General features: G+C 48.5%; 1 protein-coding gene across 2 annotated transcripts in view; it reads right to left on the reverse strand.

Moving 5' to 3' along the window:
- Positions 1 to 20,603, reverse strand: part of LOC126070589 (interferon-induced GTP-binding protein Mx2-like) — a 37,195-nt gene extending 16,592 nt beyond the window's left edge. Inside the window, exons 1-6 of one of the 2 annotated variants that reach the window (XM_049874911.1) lie at positions 20,502 to 20,603; positions 12,187 to 12,744; positions 10,611 to 10,803; positions 9,482 to 9,619; positions 5,647 to 5,801; positions 802 to 940 (exon numbers count right to left, since the gene is read on the reverse strand). In XM_049874911.1, coding sequence (XP_049730868.1) covers positions 802 to 940; positions 5,647 to 5,801; positions 9,482 to 9,619; positions 10,611 to 10,803; positions 12,187 to 12,675 — 1,114 coding nt within the window. In that variant the 5' untranslated portion in view covers positions 12,676 to 12,744; positions 20,502 to 20,603. Of the gene's footprint in view, positions 1 to 801; positions 941 to 5,646; positions 5,802 to 9,481; positions 9,620 to 10,610; positions 10,804 to 12,186; positions 12,745 to 13,325; positions 13,391 to 20,501 lie in introns of those variants that run through there. The other variant, XM_049874912.1, reaches the window with a different exon arrangement.
- Positions 20,604 to 26,707: the final 6,104 nt, after the last annotated feature.

Raw genomic sequence — 26,707 nt, forward strand, 5'->3', positions numbered from 1 at the left:
AGCGATGGGAACTGAGGTCACAGAGGAGGACAGGGGCCAGGTCGCCTAGAACTTCATGGTCTGGGTAAAGAATTCTGGGATGCATATACACAAAAATATTATAAGTTAACATAAGGTCATACTGGAGTCCATTAAAAAAAAAATCTGTCACCGTCTAGTCAATTCTGACTCATAGTAACCCTATAGGGCAGAGTAGAACTGCCCCATTGAGTTTCCAAGAAGCACATGGTAGATTTAAACGGCTGACCTTTTGGTTAGCAGCCATAGCTCTTAATCACTAAGCCACAAGGGTTTCCCATACTGGAGTAGGGTGGCCCTAATCCAATCTGAGTAGTATCCTTATAGAAGAGGAGAAGACAAACAGCACAGGCACAGAGGCAAGACGGCCATGTGAAGCTGGAGGCATCTATAAATCAAGAATGCCAAGAATTACCAGTAGACATCATCGGCGGCCAACACCTTGATTTTGGGCTTCTATCCTCCAGAAGTATTAGACAACAAACTTCTGTTCTTGTGAGCCACACAGCTTGTGGTACTTTGTTATGACAGCTTTAGGACACTAATACGAGGAGTGAGAGGGAGAAGGGTGAAGAACCTTCAAATTCTGACCACTAACTGAACCCTGACTGTGAACAAAGATGACCCATGTGTGGTGTATGCCTACGCCCAGAAGCCCACAGCTGCTTCTCCACAGAACGATTCAGTACCACTACCACAGTGCCCTACTCTGGGGCGTTCTAAATACATGAGAAGCGTCTCCCTCCCTTCCTGTCTTCTGGAAGCCTGGTGCTCTCTTCTTACCTATGGTCCTGTCTCCATCAGGGTCCACTTCCTTAGCCATGTTGAGAGCCTCCGTGGTCGCGATGTCCACGTTACAGGGCACCACCACCAAGTTGATTGTCTGCTGTCTTTCGATGTATTTCGTGATGAGCGACTTGATCTGATGCAAGAGAATCACACACAGAAAGATCACACTATGGTCATCTGGGAACTCAGCTGGAAATGTATAATGGCTAAAGACCAACACTATCCCAGAGGGTAGCCCACAGCTTTCACGCCCCTGTGCTTTTGCTTGGCTTATTCCCTTCCTCTGGCACTTCAGCCCCCACTTGCCCTGCTCCGCTCTCTGCTGACCCATGTATCTTTCAAAGCCCATCTCTGGTATTTCTTCTTTCCTGAAGACTCTTGGATTCCTGCGGCCAGGTGTGACCTCTCCTTCTTCCCTAGATCTCCCCATGATGTCTCACAGTCTTTTGTCTCTATGCATTTATTTATTCTAGATGTTTCATTGTACACTATTTACCCTTTTCTGTCTGGCTTATTTCACTTGGCATAATATTTTCAAGGTTCAGATAGGTTGCAGCATGCATCAGAGCTCTGTTAGTATTTATGGCTGAATGGTATTCCATTGTAGGAATATACCAGAGCCCCTGGGTGGTGCAAAGGGTTAAGTGCTGGGCTTCTAATTGAAAGGTTGGGGTTTGAGTCTACCCAGAGGTGCCTTATGAGAAAAGTCTTGCAATCAGCTTCCAAAAACTCAACCATAGGAAGCCTATGGGGCACACTTGTACTCTGACACACATGGGGTTGCCGTGAGTCACAGATGACTCGATGGCCACTGTTTTTTTTTTTTTTTTTTTTTTTAATATTTTATGGACGTACCATATTTTGTTCATCCACTCATCTGTTGATGGACACTGGGCTGTTTCCACCTTTTGGCTATTGTGAAAAGTGCTGCTATGAACATTGGTGTACAAGTATCTGCTTTCGGATTTTTTGGCTATATACCAAGAAGTGGAATTGCTGGCTCATATGGTAATTCTATGTTTAACTTTTTGAGGAACTGCCAAACTGTTTCCATAGCGGCTGCACCATTTTACGTTCCCACCAGCACCGCACGAGGGTTCTAATTTCTCCACATCCTTGCCAACACTTGTTTTCTTTCTTTCTTTCTTTTTAATAATAGCCATCCTAGTAGGTATAAAATTGTATCTCATTGTGGTTTTTGATTTTTATTTCCCTAATGACTAATCATGTTGAGCATCTTTTCATGTGCTGACTTGTGTTCTAAAACATATGCATTGTGTTGGGAATAGACTGGAACAGGGTGCTGCAGTGAAGGGCAGGGGCAGACAAGGCAAGCAGGAGGCCAGTACAGTTATCCAGGTAACAGATGATGGTGGCTTGGGTTGGATGCTGGTGGTAGATGGGGTCAGAAGTGGGTGGAAGCAGGGTGCATTTGAAAGTAGAGCTGGAGGGTTTTCAGATGGATCGAAGCGTTGTATGAGAGAAAAAAAAGGCAGCAAGTGTGACCCCAGAGGGTTTGGCCTGGTGAACAGTGAGGCTGGAGGTACCATTTTCTGAGACGGGAAGACAGTAGAAGGGCAGACGTGGGTGGAAAGATCAGGTGCTAGGTTTGGACGCATTGAGTTTACTATCCCTATTAGTCATTTAGGAGGCCCTGGGAGGTGCAAACAGTTCACGCACTTGCCTGCTGTCATGACTGAATTGTGTTCCTCCCAAAATGTGTGTCAACTTGGCTAGGCCGTGATTCCCAGAATTGTGTGATTGTCTATCATTTTGTCACCTGATGTGACTTTCCTGTGTGTTGTAAATCCTACCTCTATGATGTTAATGAGGCAGGACTCAATCTACAAGAATAGGTTGTGTTTTAAGTCAATCTCTTTCTGAGATATGAAAGAGAGAAGCAAACAAAGAGACGTGGGAACCTTGTACCACCAAGAAACAAGAGCCAGGAGAATAGTGCGTCTTTGGACCCAGGGTCCCTGCACCGAGAAGCTCTTTTACCAGGGGAAGATTGATGACAAGGACTTTCCCCCAGAGCTAACAGAGAGAAAAGCCTTTCCCTGGCACCTTGAATTTGGACTTCTTGCCTCCTACACTGTGAGAGAATAAATTTCTCTTTGTTAAAGCCACCCATTTGTGGCATTACTGTTATAGCAGCACTAGATAATTAAGACACCTGCTGACTAAAAGGTTGGAGGTTCGAGTCCACCCAGAGGCACTTTGGAAGAAAGGCCTGGCAATACACTTCCAAACAATCAGCCGTTGAAACCCCTATGGAGCACAGTGCTACACTGACACACAAGCTGGAGGTGACTCTGTGACAACTGGTTTAATGGCTATTAGGTATTCAAAGGTGGGGGAAGGGAAGGTGAGCCTGCAGCTGGAGATATGAGCCTGAAGTTCAGGGGAGAGGCCTGAGCTGGAAATAGAGATTTGGGAGTTGTTCGGGGTGATATTTAAAGCTATGAGCCTGAATGAGATACCAATGGGGAGATCTCTGAGTCTTTGCAACATCTGGAGGCCAGAAAAGTGGAGAAGAATCGACTAAGAGGGAGTAACCGAGAGGAGAGAGAGGAAGGGCCAGCATGGATTTTCCTGGAAGCCAATGAAGATGGTTCTCAAGGAGGGAGTGATATATTGTATTTGGAAATGGACGTGTTGGGTGGGTGAACACGTGCATGTGTGTGTTAATGGGAAAGTGGAGTGTGAAATAAAAGATAAATGCAGACTTTGATAGGGAGACCGTATTCAGAAAGAAGAGGGGGAAAGGGGAAAGGGGCCCTTGTAGTAGTCGGGGAGCAGGTCTTTGGTAATAGAGAGAACTCTCAGATCATAAGGTCTGCGAGCCTCTCAAAGAATTAGGGAGAAAGTGTTTTCTTCTATAGAAGCTAAGGGGAAACAGGGAGAGAGAAAAAAAAAAAAACCCAGGTGTGGGGAAGAGGGATGAATAGGCAACCTTCATCAGACAGGAAATCAGAATGCTTTGTGCTGAGGTCAGCCTTTCTCTGGGAAGAGACCTTAAGGACGGGCACTGTGTTGGCTCAGGCTGAAGGTGGGCCAAGGATCACAGACTTGGGGCATGGAGAGGAGCTTAACCAAAGTCTAGTGAACAAGGATTTGTTTCTCATTGATCAGTGGGACAAGCAGCTCAGTGGCTCATTTATGAGGCTAGAAATGGGAACTGGAGCATCTCTGTCGGGCCCTGTCACAGGTAAACGAGGGGGCATCTCTGAGTCTTATCTAACTCATATGTTTGGGACCGGTGGTTCTTTGCAGCAAGGCATTTTCCTGAACACAAAGGGTGGGTGGACTTCTTTAACCATTGCATTTTTCCTACATCACAGGGCTCAGGTAAAATTCAGCATTAAAAGGGGCAACACAACGAAGCTGGGAGGACAGAAAGTTCTTAAAGGAGAACAATTTGGCAGACAGCAGGGCAGGCTCCCTCCCCTCTTTGTGGACTTTGGTCTGTGTTCACGTGCACATTTCTCAGACGGGGGAGTGGTTCCAGGAAGATGGAGCACATGCACCAGCAATCCAACTGGGACAAGGAGCTGGTGTGGCCTCTGGGAAGACTCAAAGACAGTGAAGAGTTGGAGAAAAGACTCATTTGCAAATATACAAGGGCAGGCAGGACTTGTGAAAGACGCCCAAGGTGAGGAAGCTTTGCCTCTTTGATTGACAATTCCTGAAACAGGTTGGGATTCATGGACAAGGTAAAGGGTCAAATTTCCAGGAAACTGAGAGGAAGATATTCCTTCTCACATGGAAATAAGACAATGGCCAAAGAACTGGGAGATTTCTAGCAGCTATTTCCTTGTGCTTAGAGATGTGCTCTGGAGTTTATCAGCCAGGTTTCGGATGGGGCAGGACAGTGAGGGTGCTAGGGAGCTGAGGGGCCCTGGATGCCTGCAGCTGAAGAAGAATGGGACAGAGGAGAGGAAACTCAGAAAGAGGGTGGGATGGGGTGGAGAGGAAACTCAGAAAGAGGGTGGGATGGGGTGGAGAGATGGGGAGGTATTTGGAATGGATTTCCAGGGCTGGTCTTGGCTCTGAATGCCCTTTCCCTTCCCCTTGTCTCCACTCCCCAGCCTCTAGCAGCCACAAACCATGCCATTTTCCCCTTTCCCCCATCAAGTCCTATCTGTACCTATCCTCTCCTGCAGTTTGCTCTAGGAAACATACTTTTCTTTCCCCTTTTGAAGGCAGCCCTTAAGTTGGGGAGGGACAGGTAGAAAGGGGAGCATATAATTTGGTCAAAAGCAATAAAGTAAAAAAATAAAATAAATAAAAACCGATCAAGAAGTCAGTTGAGAAGACTACTTGGTCAAAAATGTATAAACCCTTTGCCGTGGAGTTGATTCCAACTCATGCAACCCCATAGGACAGAGTAGAATTGCCCCGTAGAGTTTCTAAGGCTGTAATCTTTACCGAAGCAGACTGCCACATCTTTCTGCTGTGGAGTGGCTGGGTGGGTTCAAATGCTGACCTTTTTTTGGTTTGCAGTCAAGTGCTTAACCACTGTGTCACCACGGCTCCTCCAAAAATGAATAGTCGCCAAAAAAAACAGTTGTCTTTGAGTCTACTCTGACTCATGGTGACCCCATAGCTGTCGGTCCCACCAGGTCCACTTCACTATCTTACATGACCTTATGAGGCCAAGTCAGAAACTGAGTATGAGGTCCCTGCCCTCAGCAGTCCTGATCTAGACCCCCTCTTGTCACTTGGAGCAAAGGCTGAGGCAGGCACCCAGAAGTCCTTGGGACTGTAGGCAGAAACCGCTGAAGTACCCCCCTGCAACTTCAGCTTGGCCTGTTTCCAAGTTCCAGGAAGGCTCACCTGTAGTCCGATGTCCTGGGGCTGATTTCCCATGGCCACCCTGGCGATGCCAGGAAGATCAATGAGGGTCAGGTCTGGAACCTCCGGGGAGGTGATCTCCAGATGAATGAGCTCGTGACTAATGCTCACACCATGACCAGCGATGGCATTCTGGGCTATGGAGGCCAAGAGGGGAGAAACCCAGAGTCAGAGTTAATGAGCATCAGAGAGGAACCAGTTGATACTTAAGTGGTTGCTATTTTCAGGGCACATTTCATAGAAGACTGCACAATCATCTTACCCAAAAAACCAAACCCGTTGCTGTTGGGTTGATTTCGACTCATAGTGATCCTATAGGACAGATTAGAACTACCCCACAGAGTTTCCAAGGAGCAGCTGGTGGATTTGAACTGTTGACTTTTTGGTTAGTAGCCAAACTCTTAACCACTGTGCTACCAGGTCTCCAGAGTTATCTTGGAGGCCTCCAACTTGCTTCTAATGGACAGTGTCCTGGAAGTGATAATGTGTGACTAAGTCATAAAAGACATCATGGTTTCCTCCTTGCTTTCTCCTGGATGGTTCCCTCTTGGGGAAGCTACTTGCCACATCACAAGGACTTTCAAGTTGCTGTATGGAGAATCATAAACTAAGTATATTTGGGGGCAGGATGTCTCTATTTTGGAAGAGATCTTCTGCGTGGGCCAGGAGGAGCCATTGAGGCTAGCAGTAGACAGTACATAAAACAATGTGTGGTCTACTGTTGATGGACATTTGGGTAGTTTCCAGTTTGGCTCTATTGCAATAGTGCTGCTCTGGACATTCTAAAACCTGTCTTGGTGAAAATTTGGTTGGGTGTTCAGGTAGTCCCCAGGGTATGAATGTCCCACTTACATACAACTCGGTAAAAAATAAAAAATAAATTAAAAAAAACCCATAGAGTCTATTATATGAAATATTTGAGGTACATACTGGTTCATAATAACAAATGGGCAGTACTTCATGATGCACATCAAAACATTGTTATTTTTACTTAAGTTAAAGATGTTTTAGTGAATCTGGAGGTGTTTATTTAATGTTTTTTATGCATAGAAAGGTACACTATATACTATATACTAAGACAAACATTTGACTAACTGACCTTAAATACCAACTGTATCTACCTGTTCCCACTTATGTACAAATTCGACTTAAAGATAGACTTAGGAATGGAACTTTTTCATAATACAGGGATTGTCCGTATACCTAAGAGTAGAGGGGCTGGATTACAGAGTATGTACATTTTCTGCTTTTGTAAATATTGCCAAGCAGCTTTCCAAAGTGGCTGCACCCACTCACACCCGTACCAGCACTGGATGGGAGTTCTGACCTGCTATTTTAAAGATGTCTAGGCTCTGGTTTGTTCATTATTCACTTGTATACAGAACCTTTTCTGAGCCCACACTCAGGGTGTGCTTTTTAGGGGACCCTAGAGGCTGAAGACACCTAATTCATTAGTACTCTACTAGTTATCAGGCCATTCCCAGTCACCCCCACCCCCCACATCACTAACGTCTTCTAAGTTGTTTTTGCAGACTCTCTGGGGAGCCCCAGAAGAGTCCAGATCTAACCGGCTTGGAGTAGCCAGACACGCGCAGAACAGACCACAATGGCCAACAAATGACCCTGCGCTGCCACACGTGCTCAATAATGCAAGAGAGCTTATGTCAAGGAACCAAAAGACTCACACCAGGGCACCAAAATCACCAGATACATGTCATTGGCAGTAGTTGAGCCCATTTCAAAAGGGAAGGGTCCACCGGCCATTTCCGTGCCAAGTCTTAGCCTTGCTTATAATGAATAATCCGTAGAAACCATGAATAGTTAAAACTTTCTGATCCTGCCCACCACCTTCCTCCACCCTCAAGTGAATACGTATAAGTATAAATTAGAAATTGCTTGTGCGGGTTGGGGAACTCAATCTGAGGTCGATACCCCTGAGTTCCCGCTTACTAGCCTGTGAAATAAACTCTTTCTTCCTCTCAAAGACTGTGTCTGAGAGTTTGGCTTCTTGCACACTGGGCACGGACTCATTGGTCCAGTTTCATGCTGGTGCTATGTTAGGGGCTCAGGTCACAGGGTGCATGCTGCCCACCTGGCCTGTTCCCACTAAGCTCACAGTTAGAAAGGGTCAGACAGACATCCACAAACCTGCAGGATGTGTTGGTGGGACCAGAATAGGGACAGAATAGCTGTCGTGGGCACTGCCAGGGTGCAGATCTTTGAAAAACTGAAGCTTGCAAATGGGCCACTTAAGGGCCTCAATCCACTTGCGTTTGTGAGGGGTGAGAACTAGAATTGAGGGCAGGACATCTCTATTTTGGAAAGAATCCTGTGGGCAAGCCATTTCAGGTTTGCAGACATGGGGTTCTCAGGGCAGCACCAAGCCCAGAAAGTCATCCAATGGCCTTGTGCTGTGATAGGGAGTTTGCTAATTAATAATGCAAAAAACTTGTCTCCACTAAACTCAGAATTCATAGCTGTGGAGATTCTTTTATTTTAAGGACATGTATATATATTTTTCTCCCTCTGGCTGAAACCAGTCCCAGGTAGCACAAATGGTTTGCGCTCAACTACTAACGAAAAGGTTGGTGGTTCGAACCCATCCAGCAGTGCTGTGGAAGAAAAGCACAGTGATCTGCTTCTGTAAAGATTATGGCCAAGAAAACCCTGTGGAGAAGTTCTACTCTGTCATACCAGGTTGCCATGAGCTGGAATCAACTGTATGCCAATGTTTGTTTATGTATTTTTTTGGCAGAAACCAGAGAGGGCAATAAGAGTGGAGGGACAGGGGCCTGGTAGGAGGGATGAACAACCGACCACCAAGGGGCACTGTGGAGGTGGCATGGCCCCAGACTCCAGGAGCAATTGATCTTTTTTTTTATTATTTTACAGTTTCCTACTACTAATCTTAAGCCTTGGTAAGCTTTGCTCAGCAGCCAGGTGTTAGCTGTGCTTCCAGCATTTACGGGTGGGAGGTGCCCATGCTGGGTGGGGGGAGCTGCCTGGTGATGTGGCCAGAAGACAGGAAGACAAGCAATGTCCAGGATGGCTGGGCCTGGCCCAGGGTTAAGGTCAGATCCTATCCAGGGAGGCTTCCTGGAGGAGGGAGGGCATTAAACCAAGACCCCCAAGGATGAGTAGGAATCAGGCAGGTGAAGAGGAGAGGAAATTGTGGAAACCAAGAGACCAGCAAGTGGAAAAGCCTAGAAGGAAGAAAGGGCACTTTCCTTTGTGAAGCTGAGATCAGTCCAGCATGTTGGAGCCTGGAGCTGGGAGGGGGGGGGCACAGAACGAGGATGAGGCCCTGGCGATGGGGGGCCAGACTTCTCCCTGCAGGTGGGGGCAGTGTGTGAGGGTTTCAGCTGGGAGATAATTCTGCGAGGGTTGAAATGGGCAAGGACCTGGGGGAGAGCGGCGGTGACCCAGACCGGCCAGTGCCATGTGGGGGGAAAACCAAAAGGCAAACCAGTTGCCATCGAGTTGACTCCAACTCACGGCGACCCGTCTGTGTCAGAGTAGAACCACGCTCCACAGGGCTTTCAACGGCTGATTGGCTGGCGGGAGATCACTAGGCCTTTCTTCTGAGACACTTCTGGGGGGACTTGAACCCCCAAACTTTCAGTTAGCAGCTAAGTGCATAAACTGTCTGCACCACCCCGGAATTTGCCATGTGGGGAGTCAGGGTATTTTGGAGGTTGAGCGACAACCCCCCTCCATCATGGGGTGATGGATGCAATGAGGAGCAGTAGAAAGAGCTGGGGAAGAGGGAGGGAAGCCAGCCACAGGATGGAGCCAGCAGAAACCCACGTGGCCCTACCTTTGTGTATAACCTGTTCCACCTCCTCCGGGCTGTGCAGGTGGAGTTCCTTGTCTCGATAAATGAGTTTTCCCCTCCACTCATACTCACACGGCTGCCTTTTCAATTTCAGCACCAGAGGACACCTGGTGGTAATACCTAAGAGAAATTTTCCAAAACACTGTTCAGTTTTCTGTTAAAAAAGTAGCACTGGTGTCTCTTACTCTTCCCTCCCAGGGACTTCCCCAGTGTCCCCACAGGCTGTGTCTTACTTCCTGGCACTTTCTAGGGCCTCATGATAAGCGCAGGAGGATCTGGGTTGGGTAGGTGAGCACAAGGCTCAGGGACCAGCTGCTGTTCTAGGGAAGCCTTTGCTGCTGCTGTTAGTGCTGTATGCAGGGCGTGGTCAGTGGGCGCCACCCTGCTGGTCACCAGCAGTGGTCCCCACCATGCTTTCTGTAGCGATATGTGTGGATGTTGGGGCCCCGGTGCACCTCAGAGCCCTCAAGTCCCGTGGAGCTTCAGCCCCTTAGATGTTTGTTTAGGGCCTGCATTGTCCAGGTGGGCTGCTCGGGGAAGGGGAGCAAATAAAACATGCAACAGTGAGACCTGCTCAAGTGCATCCCACTCCCCTGCACCCTGTCCTCTGGATCAGAGAGCCTGGGAGAGAAGCTGGGAATCTCAAAGGAAGGAGTCAAAGGGTATTCTAAAGGTGCAGTGTATGGAGGCGCCTGGCAGGGAGGTAGGAACTCTCTGACCAAGCTGGTGCTCCTGAGATCCTGGGGACCCTCAGATCACTGCTCTTTGTGAAGCCCACGTCCCTAGGTGCCGCAAATTCAGCACGTTGACCGTTTGCACTACCAAGGGACTCCACGCTCTTATAAAGACCACTGGAAAGAAACACCAAGGTCACTGCTGGGACCTTGACTGACACAGGGGGTGATGGTTGTTAGATGTGAATGTGAAAGAGAAAATGCAAGGCAAAGCAGGACACCCAGACCCCTCCTGACTACCCATACACTCCCGAGCTTAAGCTGCCCAGGACATGGAGGATCTGCCTCCTGGGCTCCCTAACGGTGGCCTGCCTCTCAAGCTGGTTGGTCCCCAAAGGATGGTTTGATGCCACGTGCTATCGAGCAGAGTTGCTTACCGCTGCCCCTGGGCAGGGCGACGCCCGACAGAGCCTCCAGTACCGAGCTCTTCCCGGAGCTCTGGTCCCCAATGACAGCGATGGCGGGCAGTGCCAGGTCCTGTTCCACGCCCAGGGCCCGCAGGGAGTCGATGAGGTCGATGCAGGGGCGCACCTTCTCCTCGTACTGGCTGTGCAGGATGCTCTTGGTCCACTGCAGAAGGCAGACAGACCTCACTGCCCTGGTTTCAGATTGGGTTTTATCCTAGAGGTTCCCACCCTTGTGGGGAACTGGTGGCAGAATTTGTGCATCTGTGAATGTTGGGTGGCACAAACATTAACTACTTGACTACTAACCAAAAGGGTGGCACTTCGAATGCACCCAGAGAAACGTCAGAAGAAAGGCCTAGTGATCTGCTTCTAAAAGGCCACAGCCTTGACCCTATGGAGTGCAGTTCTACTCTGACACACATGAGGTCACCGTGAGTTGGAATCTACTCGACAGCAACTGTTTTGGGTTTTTGTTTTTTTATTTGTCCATGTTGGGCTGCAGACCAGGGCTGGGGGGAAGTGGATCAAGATGTTCCTCAAGGGTGGGACTGTGTTGTGTTCATATTGGGGTGTCCTCAGGAGAGGGGAGTATTTGGCTGGGGTGGAGAAGGAACTGCCTCCCAGAGGAAAGGTTGAAGGTGAATCTTTGCTTCTGGGGAGGGAACTGGGAGAAGACAAGGCAACAAGAGGTGGCAGCTCCCAGCCAGAGGATGGCAAAGCGATGGGCCCTGGGACTGCAGAACGGGGAGGATGAAGGGTGGAGGGTACATCGGCTGTGGCGACAGAAGCTGTAGCAGCTGATAGAAAAGCTTCCAGGAAGGATTCCCAGCATATGTGTTGGGAAGATGGTGTGTTGTACGGCCTTGCAGTTCTTACCCAGGCTCCCTAATCAGAAGCCTTGGGTTCTAGAACATTCCCTGATAATGCAGGCTGGGAACTGAGCCTCCCTCTGTCCTGGTTTCTTGTTCTTCCTTATCAGGGAAGCTCCTTCCCTCTTTCAGGTCTAATGAGTACTTGTTTGTTTGCTATAATGTAAATCATATGGCACCTGGTCAACCCCACTACTATACCTATTCCTGGTGGGGAAGGAACGGGGTCCCTCCGGGCAAAATGAGTGGGGTGTGTACAGAATACCAGCCCTGTGTTGGCTGTGGGGAGTGACCCACTGGCCATTGGGGACCAGCTCCCACTACTGAAGCTAAGCTTGCTCTGTCTTTTCTCTATGTGGGTAAAGTGTTGTTCTCCCCATTGTCCATGTGTAAGTCGTGTCTTTCCTGGCAATCCCGGACCTTGGATCAACAACATGGAACAGAAGTCCCTAGTCCCAGATATCAGATGTCCAGTGCCGCTGCAGAGCCTGTGTGTGTCCCTGGTACTTGTTGGAAGTGACCAGAAGAGCTAGGGGACAGAGCTGTGCATTGAGATTGGGCTGATTTGCTGGTTTTATCACCTGGGTGGGCTGACCCCACAACCATTCCCTGGCATTTATCTATCTGGCTGGTGGCTAGAACATTCCCTTCCTCAATGCCTTACCTCAATGACTTACCTTTGCCCATGGCTGGCTCCTGTTCTCTCCTGGTGGTGGCTGTCTCATATTCTCTCCTGGTGGTGGCTGTCTCATATTCTCTCCTGGTGGTGGCTGGCTCCTGTTCTCTCCTGGTGGCAGCTGGCTCCTGTTCTCTCCTGGTGGCGGCTGTCTCCTATTCTCTGCTAGTGGTGGCTGGCTCCTGTTCTCTCCTGGTGGCGGCTGGCTCCTGTTCTCTCCTGGTGGCGGCTGTCTCCTATTCTCTCCTAGTGGCGGCTGGCTCCTGTTCTCTCCTGGTGGCATGCTGGTGGTCTGTTCATTCAGCATCAGTGAAGTGAAGTGCATGGTGACGTCTCCTGCCTGCTGGTTTGGGGGAGACATCATTTGTTTTTGTGCTGGGCGGAATGATGGCGGTGGCCGTTGACGGGAACTCATTTCTTTTTCAGGATGGTATTGGGAAGAAAGTGGATTTTGATTCTGCTGTGGACAAGGCTTGTGGACTTTAGGCATTAGCTATTGCCAGTCAAGTCTGGTGAGTGTTTTCCTGTTGCTTAGTGCTTCCAATCTCCCTGCAGAGCTCTGCAAAGACAAAAAATGGGTGAGAGGTCCAAAGGTCACCAAGAAGTCCTACCACACACAAGCTCCATGTTTGTCAGCCCCTCCTCGCCTCAACCCAATGCAAACCAATACCTGTCCATAAAACAGAGGAAACCATTGGCCCAGCACAGGCCCCCACATCTGCAGGAGGACTCTTGGCAGCAAATAGTCACAGAACACAAGCGAGGGTCTCTACAGGGCCCAGGGCTTGGGGATAAGGGGCGACTAGGTTTCACATTACCGTGGAGGAGTTTCAATGGCCCCCTGTCACTTCTGATGAAATAGAAACCATTCTGTTTCATCCATGGCTTCACCCTTTCTCTGGTTCAGTTCTGGGCAGAAGAACTGGTAGGGGTGCGGAGATGAGAGGTAGCACCTCTTGGACCTGCTTGAAGCAAACCTAGCCCTGCCGTCACTATATCAGAACCAGAAGTGGGGTTTGTGTTTCACGTATTCCCCCTAAAAATGACTCAGACCACAGCCCATCTGCAAATCCAGCCTCTTGCTGGACTTGCCACCCATTTCTAATCCAGGAATCACATGAATCATGAGAATTCACTTACTTAGTTTCACATCACATGTTTTCCAACATGGGATTCAAGTGTCTCTCAAGTCCGTAAGATGGTACAGAAAATATCCTTAATCAAGAGACACAAGCAGGATGCCACAATTATCTTCTTGTTCTTAGTTGCCATTGAGTTAGCTCTGACTCATAGTGACTTTGTATAACTGGTGAAAAACATGGCTCCAAGAATTGACAGAATATCAATTGAGATGCTTCGATAAATGGATGCAATGCTGGAAGTGGTTATTAATCTATATCAAGGAGTTTGGAAGACAGCTACCTGGTCAACTGACTGGCAGAAATCTATATCTGTGCTCCTTCCAAAGAAAGACAATCAAATGGAATGCAGAAATTATTGAACAATATCACTAATATTACATCCTAGCAAAATACTGCTGTACAACAGAAAGAAGATAATTAAAAACAAAAAACTACTGCAGCCATATATCAACAGGAGACTGCCACAAGTTCAAGCGGGATTGATACTATAGCCACAACAATGGACTCGAGGGTACCAATGATCATGAAGACGGCACAAGACCAGGCAGCGTTCCATTCTGTTATACATAAGGTCACCAGGCGTCAGCTGACTTGATGGCAACTAACAACAACGTTATTGATTAAAGTCCATAGTTCATATTAGGGTTCACACTTTGCATTGTAGAGTCCTCTGAGTTTTGACACCACTAGAGTAGTCTATGGAATAGTTTCACTGTCCTAAAAATGCCCTGTGCTCCACCTAGTCATCTCTCCCCCTCCCCTTGACCTTCTACCCATTTTTTTAAAAAAACAAAATTCATGACTAGAAGGCCTCTGTTATTCAGCAGTCACTGCACTGTGGGTTCCTCCCCAGGGTTCTGCCCCCACCTGGAAGCTTCTGGAAGCCCAGAATAAATATAAAGGACAGGAGATTGAGGCTTTGACTTGGAAGGAAAAGGAAGGAAAGAGGGACTAAAAACAAAGAAGACAGCCAGCAAGAGAGGAGGAGAGGAGAGAAGAGGCAGGAGCCAGGGCGCAGCCTACAGCGAAGAAGGAGCAGGAAAAGAAAAGGCAAGGACCAGACAAGGGGCAAGAACCAAAGAGGCTACAACCAAGAACAGAGGCCAAGGTAACGAGGAAGGGCAGTAAGGCCCTCTTAAAAGGGAAATGGGACCAAGGGGAAACAATAAAGCCAGCTGAGCAAAAGAGTTTGCTTTTTAAGTATGACTGTGTGCTGCTGGGCTGAAAGAAATGGAGCTGCTTTTGACTCTCCAAGGCAGCCACTTAACCAGTGAGCTGCCAAGTATTGCCAAGGGCACCCAGGCTAGTAATATAAGAAATAATCAGTCTAGTTTTGGATAAATCAGAAGTCAGCAGGAGAATAGGTGGAAGACCTGTCTTCCAGAGGAAAACATTCTGGGACAGTTCCTTTCTGGGGTGGCCTCTAGTATTTCTACAAGACCAACAACCTTTCTCTTGTCCATATTGACAATTCCTTATAGCCACACCCCTCAGTTCTGGTCTTTCTGCCTTACTAATGACCACTTCTATGCTCCTAACTTGATATGAACCTACTGCCCCATCCGAGGAAGGTGAGGAAAAAAAACCCCACTCTGCCACAGAAGGAACACCAAAAAAACAAAAACAAAAACCAAACCCGCTGCCGTCGAGTCGATTCCGACTCATAGCGACCCTACAGGACTGAGTAGAACTGCCCCATAGAGTTTCCAAGGAATGCCTGGAGGATTCAAACTGCCGACCTTTTGGTTAGCAGCCGCAGCACTTAACCACTGCGCCACCAGGGTTTCCAGAAGAAACACAGATATTGGTGTATCCTTCCTCAGCTGAGTATCTTGCTGTGTCTTTAGAGTCATGATTCTAAAATTAAGAATGTTGCGCTGAATCTGTGTAAACCCTAGATAGACCCGTGGTGACAGTCTGCCTTCTTTAATATTAACTAGGAATTTATTTTTTCCTCCAAGCAGAATATAACAAAAGCAACCTGGTTAACAGATTTGGTCCTGGTTTCACATTTAAACCTTCACTCCGTTCTTTGCTTAACCCTGGGGTTCTATGTTTAATGGAGGGGAGGAGGCAAACGTCTGATTTTTCCATTGTAAAAATGCTACAAAACTCTATTAGCATGGCCATAAGTGCCCTGAGGCACCCCACTCTGCCAGTAAGCCTCTGCCTGAAGGCACTGAGGTCTAGTTCCCTGGGTCAGCAAACCTAGATCCACCAAGTGCCCAGAGGCACCCTACTCTGCCAGCAAGCCTCCTGCCCCAAGGCAATCAGCTTTTTCTCTCTCCTGCCTGGGAAGCCCACTGTGCTGTTTCCTGTCTCTGCTACTACCACTTTTCACCATCTCCAGTGTTACAGCTCTCTGTCTCCTGATTCCAAGAGCTTTTCAATGCAGGGATCCCGAATGCAAAGCACGCCCTCTGTTCTTGGCTCTTCTATCTTGGTGGCGGTGAGATCTTCTCCTTCTGCCTGTGGGACCGCTCATTTTAAGCCTAGCGGGATGGCAAAACTGACCAAGCCTCTTGTTGGGCCACAGTTACCTTATTTGCACAGTCTCATCCAATCACTTGGATGGGAGTTACAAGACCATGATGAGAAAGGCCACATAAACGTGATCCATGGCACTGCAGGCCACCCCCTGACTTTTCTAGCCATAGTTCTTTTATACTTAGAGGACAACTTCCCCCTCCCAATCATTTTGTGAGTCTAAAACAGTCATCAACAATTAGTCCTTCAGTAGGGCAAAGAGTCCTCAGGGTGAGGTTACTCAGGTACCAGACATTCAGCCTGCTGCAGGTGTCCATCTGATCTGGTCAGGTTCTCCAAAAGTCATCTTGGCTTCACCCTTCCTGGCATCTGATAAAATTTCACTGAGAGAAGATTCCCTTGATCTGAGCCTCATGAGGTATCAGCATAGCAAAACCTTTAAGGAGTTTTAGGCTCAGCCACTGTACTGGAGTCTAGCAGTGCCTTCCCCTTAGTCCACTCTTTCACACTTACAGCTTCTACAATTACGGGTTTTACAATCACAATTAATCTGTTAACGATCAACACTCCAACTGAATCATGTAATCCTATCAGCATCTTCCCCCACCCTCTCTTCCCTAGACCCATCAGGAAAAGAGGAATCTATTCAGTAGGGATCCTCCCTTGTCCCCCTCATGTTGAGTGTGAGCACACTCACAAAAGTGTGTGAGCCAGCCACTTCATGCCTTTATTTCCCCTCAATTTAGATAGCCAATGTTTAAATTGCCCATTCCTATCAAACTAGTACTGAGGAGACAGCATCTTCTCCTTGGTCTTGAAGAATCTTCTGTTCCATTTGGAACTTTGAGCGTCCGCATCCATAAGCAAAGTCCAGTCCAGAGCAAGCCATCAAATTGCAGCAGTCTACACCAGCTCATGGTGTCAAACATCTTTCTCTTCATTCAGCTGGGTTCTGGTCAGCTCATCCCCAGCCATCCAAGCTAGGTCACAATGGGTAACCACTTCTCTCTCTCTCATCCCTAGCCGCTGTGGCTGGGTCAACGTGTTCCAGTGGAACATGTCCAAATTCAGCCTGTTTCTTCATTGTTTCACTCCCCCCGCTTCCACTCATGAATGGACCCAGGCGGTCACCATAAGCAAGCATACCAAACTGTCTACTCACTGGTACCCTTTAACTTCCAGTCCTGGAAGGGGGTTCTAATAGGCACTGACTTTTCCTGCCTCAATGCACCCAAAGGCAAACCACCTGCTTGCTTGAAATTCAAAAAGAGAAAGTATTTTTTTCTGGAGGTCCTTCCTTTAAATGCAAATCTCCTGTTCTCTCAGTGGATCTGGGTAGGTCTGCGTGTCTTTTCAAATGCAAATCTGGGCAGAGCCCAGGTTTTCAACCTAAGCACCCACCCTATACACAGGGCTACTGACTTGGAAAAAAAAAGCCTGTGTTTCTTTGGGCAAATCCTAGTTCTCCTTTTAACATATCCAAGCAAGTATTGGCTGAAGGTGGAGTTACACACTCTCTGTAATCTATAATACCCAATATTCATTTCTTATCATACATTGAGGCCTGCTTTACAACACTAGGGAGGAGAAACATTCAATATTCATAGTACATTCAAATAAACACATAATACTAAACACAGAACACTTTTTACAACATTCCAGTTTCATCTTCTCCACCCCTTGACTATCTTTCCATTCATATTCATATGGCCTTGGGCCTCTGGCTCGGTGGAACCAGAAGACCTTGTCTCCCTATCAATCATCTTGCTTATCTGGCCTGACTTTTGCCAGAGCCACTCCGGATGTAGCTTTTCTCCCCTCAGCTCCACCATAACTTTCCTTTCAGCCATTGCAGGTAACAACAACCAAAGTAACCACCTACGAATCAAAAGTTTCACTTCCCACACCCCTTCCTTTTTTCTCTTACAAAATCCCATGCTTCTGAGTTTGGAGCCATTGCCACAAATCCCACTCCTGACACCAACTGTAAAATTGGCATGGCAGGGGTATTGTCTGACCACCTTTAACTTCACAAGAGGGAATAAGAATCAAGATCAACTGCCCAAGACTGATTCCTATGGGGTGGAGATGAGATATGCCTCCTCTCTCCACCATCTTTACCAATTCTAACACTAACCATCCTTCCCATGGCACTCTCTACTTCTCTGCTGAGCTAGAAAATTCATTGCAAGGACCACACAAAACTCGACAGACAATACTCACAGTTAATGGGGTTTCCTTAGGGAATTGCTGTTAGGTGCTGTCAACTTGGTTCCAGCTCATAGTGACCCTATGTACAACAGAACAAAACATTGCCCGGTCCTGATTCATCCTCACAATCGTTGCTGTGTTTGAGCTCAGTGTTGCAGCCACTGTGTTAATTCATCTTGTTGAGGGTCTTCCTCTTTTTTGCTGACCGTCTACCTTACCAAGCATGTTGTCCTTCTCCAGGGACTGGTCCCTCCTGATAACATGTCCAAAATGTGTGAGATGAAGTCTCGCCGTCCTTGCTTGCAAGGAGCATTCTGGTCATACTTCTTCCAAGACAGAGTTGTTCATTTTTCTGGCAGTCCATGGTATATTAAATATTCTTTGCCAACACCATAATTCAAATGTGTCAATTCTTCGTCAGTCTTCTTTGATATTGTCAATTAGGGAAGTAAGAGGTTACAATTCAGGTTCAGGAACACTCAGGATGAAGTTCTTCCATCAGGACAACCTCTTCTCTGTCATGCCCACAGGCACTCAGCTTTCTCTGTGGGCTGGGAAGCCACCACACTCTCTCCTGCCGGTCTCTCCTGCTGTCGTTTCTCTGCCACCCCTTCTCGCCATCTTCAGTGTTACAGCTCTCTCTCTCTTTCAGCCTTCTGGTTCCAGGAGATTCTTAGCACAGGGATCCTGGCTCCAAAGGATGTGTTCTATTCTTGGCTCTCCTTCCCACCTCTGGGATGGTTCATTTTAAGCCTGGTGGGATGGCAAAACTGCCCAATCCTCTTGGTGGACCACAATTACCTTATTTGCACAGTCGCACCCAAGCATTTGGGTGGGAGTTACAAGATCATGGTGAGAAAGGCCACACCTTTCTTAAAAGTGTTCCATCTCACTGTACCCATAGAATTTGCCAGAACTGGGAATATGTCATAGTGACTGTGTGGTCTTGGGTTTCTACTTATTGCTCATGGCATAACCCTGTAGAAGCCACCACAGCCTCTCTGAGGTGTTTTTCCTGCCAGGCAGCCTTCTCCCAGGAGGCTCAGAGAGGCACTGCTTTAATTGCCTAGGAGTGCCATAACCAAACACCACAAAGTGGGTGGCTTTAAAGAACAGAAATGTATTGTCTCACAGCTTTGGAGTCTGGGAGTACAAAATCAGGGTCTGGGCATCCTTCTGAGGCTCTGAGGGAGGAAGTATTCCATGCCTCCCTGCTAGCTTGTGTGTGTGCAGGCAATCCTTGGTGTTCCTTTGTGGTTTGTAGATAAATCTTCACACGGAGTCTTCATGCTGTGTGTGACCTGTTTTCCTGTCAGTTTTCCTCTTTTATAAGACACCAGTTATAATAGAATTATAGAACCCTACTTCAGTATGCCTTTGTTAACTGGTAACATCGTCAAAGAAAAACCCAGTTTCCAAGGAAGGTCATGTTTGCAGGTGCCAGGGATTAGGACTTCAACATATCTTTTTGGGGGACACAATTCAACCCATGACCACTGCCATGATGAAAGTAAACATAACTCCTCAAAAAGGTGAAAGTAGCTGTGAGGGGTGGGGGCAGCAACCCATGGAAGCAGTGCCCCCAGACTAAGCGATGTGTGTCTTCCACACTGCTCTGTCTACCAGTGCTGCTTTGCATACAACCAGAGAACTTTACTGGGTTCCTAGGTGTGTCCTGGCACGGGGGACTTTTTGCTCCACCCTCTTCTCCCCTCACTTTGGCATCAGCCTCATTTGTACAGCACAGAGTAACATCTGCTGAAGGGTCAGGGAAAGAATTTGACCTTATCCTTTTCTTTTGAAAACCACTATAGTAAAAATTCTAAACGTGACGAGAAAGAACTGTTTCAAAATGTGTCATCAATAAAATGATGTCACCTTTCTGCTTGGCCCCAAGGGTGCAGGCGGTTTAGGGTGCTGGAGGTGGCTCCTGCTGGTTGGGATCTGGCCATGGTTGGGGGTATTTACGCATCGACAATTAGAAAGCACTAGAAGTCAGGGCTCCCCACCTGCACCGGGGGAGCCAGTTTAACAGCATAGCACTGAGACGGGTCACTGAACCACAGAAACCACAAGAGAAGAGGCAGTCGAAGCCCCTCAGAGACCAGAATTTAGGCTGCGAAGCTCCCCACCCCACCCCCCTGACTCCATGCACCCTACAGTCGCTGCTAAGCAAATGTAGCCCCAAGCCATCCCAGCATGGGCACCAGCCTTTGGCCAAATTCTGAGGCAGTTGTTCCCTTCTAGATTCCACCCCTCTGCCTGTGGGGCTGGCTGTGGACCAGCACCAACACAGGCCTTTTCCTGTCTCACATGGGTCAGATTCAAAACTTATCTTTATTGCTCCTGCCTCTGACACTAGCCAAGTTTACAAGGCAAATGCCATGTCACTTAGGAAATGCAAAAAAGGACATTTCTGTTGGCATTTAAGGCTTTGAGTAGCATTCCCCCCTCCCCTGCTCCGTCCGGCTCTTACTGGCTCAGGTTCCCAGCAGACTCCAGGCACATCCGCTCTTTCTCTTCCTTGGCTTTGTTTTTATGTGGTATGTGAACTGCTCCTCCTCCCATGCCTCCCCCTTCACAAGCACGAAGAGAAATGAAACTAGATGGGCAGCCACAGAAACGAAACTGAGTTATCAACATGCTCCCTGGGGTGACTCAGATGGGGGTGGTACAGGGCGCTCAGTCTAGAGCAGCATCAGAAGTACCCAGAGTGCTTGTGTAAACATGGGGGTGGGGGCCGCTAGGCTGCCCAGGTGCTGAAGCCTGGTCTGGGCCGGGGCCCAGAAATCAGCAGTTCTAAAGAGTTTCCAGGTAAGACTGTTGGGGACCACACTGGAAAGCTTTGACTTCCATCAGTGCTGGCTGTCGGACAGAACCCTAAAGGAGGATGGGAGTGTTCTCTATCTGCACGTCCAATATGGTAGCCAACAGCCACACGCGGCTGCAGAGCATTTGAAATGTAGCCAGCGCAATGCAGGAACTGAATTTCTAATTCGATTCAATTTTAATTAATTTAAATAGCCACATGTGGCTCTTGTGTGGGATCATGCAAACACATCGCTGACACAGAACAGGGGAATTTTCCTCAGGTATGTGACTTGAACGTTCTCAGATGTTCCTCTAGGATCCCACCTAAGCCACACCAGGCAAATGTTACCTTTCCCGGTGTTAAGTGCTGAATCCCCAAAGGAGGGAAGTCCACAGCTTCCCTCGGTAACCCATTCCTGGAACCCACAACTTCATCCTCAGGAGGAATTGGACTTTTCTCCCAATTTGATATTTCTCCCTCCTGCTATAATGTACCATAGCTACAATGCAGTGGTGGCACGGTGGTAGAATTTTTGCCTCCCATGTGGGAGACCTGGGTTCAATTCCCGGCTCATGTATGTACCTCATGCACAGCCGACCACTTGTCTGTCAGTGTAGGCTAGTGTGTTACTATGATGCTGAACAGGTTTCAGCTGGGCTCCAAGACTGAGATGGACTAGGAAGAAGGCCTGGTGATCTGCTCTCCTAAACCGGCCAGTGAAAACAGTTTGATCCCCAGCCACGTGTCGGGATGCTTCAGGACCATTGTGCACAGGGTCACTGTGGGTGAGGGCTGACTGAAGGGCAACTAAGGACACAACAGTGCAAGTTCCTGGGGTGTGGCAGGAGGAAGGCATGGCCTGGAACAAACGCCAAGATCTGAACTTGGTCCCGAGAGTAGCCTCTGTGTCTATGGCACAATTTGTGATTTTTTCTGGTCTCCAGTTATGCTACCTGCAGAAATGAAGGCATTCCGTCAAGGGATCCCTAAAGTCCTTCTGTGCTCGGTGACTCAGGTGGAGGTGAGGACTGGCTTGGAAGCCCCCAGGAGCCCTCATGACCCTGGAGCCACAGCTGCAGGCACTCTGGGCGTGGCCAGGGCGGGAGGGGCTGGCTCTCAGCTGTTTCTGCTCCTACCTATTCTCTCAGCACAAAAATGGAGATGTTAAATAAGTAAAAAAAAATAATAATAAACATTCCTGAGCACCTCTTTGCTCATTCATTTTTCTTATTGCCCTTGCAGGCAAATTCCCCTTTGCAGAAGGATTATAGAGGCTTACAAAAAATTTTTTTTCTTGTTTAATCTATTGACTCAATTGTTAAGCGCTGGGCTGATAACCGAAGGGTCCCCAGTAGGAATCCACCAGCCCCTCCGTGGGAGAAGGATGTGGCAGTCTGCACCTGTAAAGATTTACAGCCTTGGAAACCCATGGGGCAGTTCTAGTCTGTCCTCTAGGGTCAATATGAGTTGGAATTCACTCAGGGCAACTGGACTGGTTTTGGTTTCTGGATCTTAAACCCAGAGAGCCCGGAGGGAGGAGCTGAAGGAGGGAGGGGAGGAGTCATGATGCGGCCTGTAGTGTGAGGGGTGTTTGATTCCACCACTGGGTTCCCTCACATCAGGCCAGGACACGCCTACTGCTCCCTAAGAGGCTCAGTGATGAAGCCGACAGAGGGACACCGGCCTAGGGGGCATCGGGGGTGCAGGGGCTCAGGCCAACTCCGGGGCGGGGAAGACAGGTGGGGTGGGGGACTCCCTCTCCTCCAGCAAAGCAGTTCCGTGCGCCCATCCTCTCGGTGGCCTGTCAGGGATGGACCTGGGCTCCTCCCACTCAGACCAGCTTGGCCTCCCATGGGGCTGATGGTGGCCAGCTGAGGACCAAGCTCCCGGGGCAGGACCCCAGTCCCCCATCGGCGTCAAAGGGCCGGGTTCCCGGGCTCCCGGGCTCAGTGTCGTGCGCAGGATTCTTTGCTTGGCTCCGCATTGGGGTCAACCGCGGAGCATTGGGGTCAACCGCAGAGCTCTCGTAAAGATGCAAAAGGCAAAAATAGGCGCAACGCCTCAGCCCTGCCCTGTCCCCGCGGAATGGCCAGAGCATCTGCCCGTGCCCAAAGCCCGGATAGTGGAGATGGATCCGGGCCGCAGTGCACAAGTCCTGGGACAGACCGCTCATTCCGAGTTGACTGGTCACCCTAAAGGTCAGAGTGTCACAGTTGATTGACTCCCCTTTTCTCAGTCAAGCACAAGGTCTCTTATGGTTATGGATTTTGTGGTGCCAACCGGCTTCCTGTCCAAGGAATCTTGGAACAGAACTCTTATTCCTGTGCCCCTCAAATTGTCACCGGAGGCCCCATTGCCGGAGGCCTCCTTCGGAGGGCAGAGGGGGTGTGCCCCTAGGCCCCCATTCCACCTGGCCTCTCTCTAGGTGTGGGGAGTGATGGTGAAGCTCATCTGCTCTGACTCCTCTTGGACCTGATTCGGAGACAGAGATGGGCTGCTCCGTTGGAAGCTCCTCAGGGCTGGCCACTGGGGAGGCAGTGCTGGGGGTGGCTGAGGTCTGAGCACAGAGGGGGTTTCCGAATAACTGGGCCACTCACTGGCAGCTGCCTGTCTAAGCCCTGCTCTCCTTCACAGCCTTTTCAGTGATAAAACGGCTACCTGCTCTCCATCTGTCTCTTCCTGTGGCTCCTCCTTGGCTGGTTCAGAACCCAGAAAGGGGTGGCTAATTATCACCTCCTAACTCCCACAGACCCTGGTGAACATGCTTGGCTGCTAACTAAAAAGCTGACAGTTTGAGTTCACCCAGAGGTGCCTTGGAAGAAAGGCCTGGCAAACTACTTCTGAAAAATCAGCCATTGAAAACTCTGTGGAGCACATTTCTACTCTGACACACATGGGGTTGCCATGTTACTGGTTGCCAGTGACTGGTTTTAGTAACTCCTGCGGAGTGGGTCAAAGGTGCATCCCTGTAAGAAAACACCTAGAACTTCCCCTCTTAGGCACGAAGACAAAGAGCTGTGGACAAGGGCAGGAAATCCTAGTAGGAAGGTCCTCAGCAAACTGACCTAGGAGGCAGCCCGGAATGTAATGGCAGTCAGCTTAAGGAGCATTTGCCTCAAAGAACTCAGGGCCTCCTGAAGCCCTGAATAGGCCTGGGACAAGTGGGGCCCTGCTGTGTGGACTACATGGTCCCACTGGCTGGGGTCCAGGAGGGGGCAGCGGGGCAGCTGAAGTACAGTCAGAGGTGTCACGTGGTCGCCACCTACAGCCTCTTCACTGCTTGGTCATCCTTCCACTGTGAGCTCTCAAAGTGGAAGGTAGAAGGCTGGATCCAAGACCAGACTTCATGGCTGCACTCAGGAATATGTTTGATAGACCTGCTAAGAGAACAGACCCTGAACCAGTGAACCGTGGCCTGGAATTTCAGAAATAATTAGATATACCATGCAATCTGCTCCTTTTGTCACCATTTCATTTAATGGCATAAAATTTAAGCTTAGGTAGAAAAAATAAACCTGGAGAAATAATATAGAGCCAAGGCCACAAGTGAGGAAGATGTTGGTAAGTTCTTTATTTTCAGACAGACAGTTCCAAGCTTGCCAGCCAATCAGCAGGAAGGTAGCACCATGAGAACAAATATTTGAGGCTCAGAAGACAGGCTTGGTGATCTTCGTCCGGAAGATCACAGCCTTGAAAACTCTGTGGAGCACAGTTCTACTCCGCACACGTCGGGTCTGCATCAGTCAGAATCCACCCAATGGCAACCAGCAACAATATAACGTGCAGAGGACCCTCCTCCTAAGTGCCAGGGGAACATTCACCCCCAGGGTGGGCACATCAAGTGGTGGGGGTGGGGACAGTAGAGGGCCACGGGCCATGGTTGTCAGAGGAGCTTCCCTTCCCAGAAGCAGGTTCTGGAAACATGTCTGGCCAGGAGTGCCCAGGAGGCCCAGCCTGCTATAATGAATTAAGATCAACAGTGCCGTGTGTGATGGTTAACTGTGTGTGTCAACTTGTCTAGGCTACGGTGCCCAGTTGTTTGGTCAAACACTAGACTCAGTTATGAAGTAGTTAAAAACTCGAAACCAAACCAGTTGCCACCAAGTCGATTCTGAGTCATGGTGACCCCATCTATTACAGGATAGAACCGTGCTCCATGGAGTTTTCAATGGCTGATTTTTCAGAAGTGGATCACCAGGTCTTTCTTCCAAGGCTCTTCTGGGTGGACTCAAACCTCCAACCTTTTGGTTTGTAGCTGAGCACATAACTATTTGTGCTGGAAGAGATCTAGGGACTCACTTGACCTTAAGTAAACAAGATTGCCCCCTGTGATGGTTAAGATTGTGTGTCAACTCGGCTGGGCCATGATTCCCAGTGTTCTGGCAGTCGTATAATATTGCGATCACGTCCCTGTTGAGACTTGATATGTGATCACCCCCATGATGGAATCCCCTGTGAGCAGCCGATCAGCTGAAAGGATGTTTCCTTTCGTGTGTGGCCTGCATCGAATATAAGCGGACATGCTGGCAAGGCTCAGGGGCTTTTTGCTTGCCCTGGATCCTGCAGTTCACTCCCACTTGTCAGATGTCTGCTTCCTGGGACTTGAGCTAGCAGTTTACCTGTGGTCTTGCCTGCTGATCTTGGGATTTGTCGATCTTCGGAGCCTGTGAGCAAGAGCCCTGCTCTCCGACCTGCCAATCTTGGGTTTGTCACCCCCGTGGCAACATGAATCAGGAGAAGCCTCTATTCTGAGTCATGGACTTCAGATGTTCCAGCCTTTACAACCACGTGAGCCATGTCCTTGATATACATCTCTCTTTCTATATATGTATTTATACATTTTGCTGGTTTTGGTTCTCTAGAGAGCCTAGCCTAAGATGCCCTCTAAAATGTGGGTGAGCCATACAATCCAGCAATCCCACTCCTTGGAATATATCCTAGAGAAATAAGAGCCTTTACACGAACAGATATATGCGCACCCATGTTTATTGCAGCACTGTTTACAATAGGAAAAAGCTGGAAGCAACCAAGGTGCCCATCAACAGATAAATGGATAAATAAATTATTGTATATTTACACAGTGGAATACTATGCATCGATAAAGGACAGCGATGAATCTGTGAAACATTTCATGACATGGAGGAAACTGGAAGGCATTATGCTGAGTGAGATTAGTCAGTTGCAAAAGGACAAATATTGTATAAGACCACTATTATAAGAACTTGACAAATAGTTTAAACTGAGAAGAAAACATTCTTTTGTGGTTACAAGAGGGAGGGAAGGTGGGAGAGGGGTATTCACTAATTAGATAGTAGCTAAGAACTACTTTAGGTGAAGGGAAAGACAACACACAATACAGGGGAGGTCAGCACAAAAGCAAAGAAGTTTCCTGAATAAACTGAATGATTCGAAGGCCAGCGTAGCAGGGGCAGGGGTTTGGGGACCATGGTTTCAGGGGACATCTAAGTCAATTGGCATAATAAAATCTATTAAGAAAACATTCTGCATCCCACTTTGAAGAGTGGCATCTGGGGTCTTAAAGACTAGCAAGCGGCCATCTAAGATGCATCAATGAGTCTCAGCCCACCTGGATCAAAGGAGAATGAAGAACACTAAGGACACAAGGTAATTACGAGGCCAAGAGACAGAAAGGGCCACATGAACCAGAGACTACATCATCCTGAGACCAGAAGAACTAGATGGTGCATGGCTACAACTGATGACTGACCTGACAGGGGACACAACAGAGAACCCCTGAGGGAGCAGGAGAGCAGGGGGATACAGACCCCAAATTCTCATAAAAAGACCAGACTTAATGGTCTGACTGAGACTAGAGGTACCCCAGTGGTCATGGCCCCCAGACCTTCTGT

The sequence above is a fragment of the Elephas maximus genome, chromosome 2 (assembly GCF_024166365.1).
Source record: "Elephas maximus indicus isolate mEleMax1 chromosome 2, mEleMax1 primary haplotype, whole genome shotgun sequence".
In the NCBI taxonomy this organism is placed as follows: domain Eukaryota; kingdom Metazoa; phylum Chordata; class Mammalia; order Proboscidea; family Elephantidae; genus Elephas; species Elephas maximus.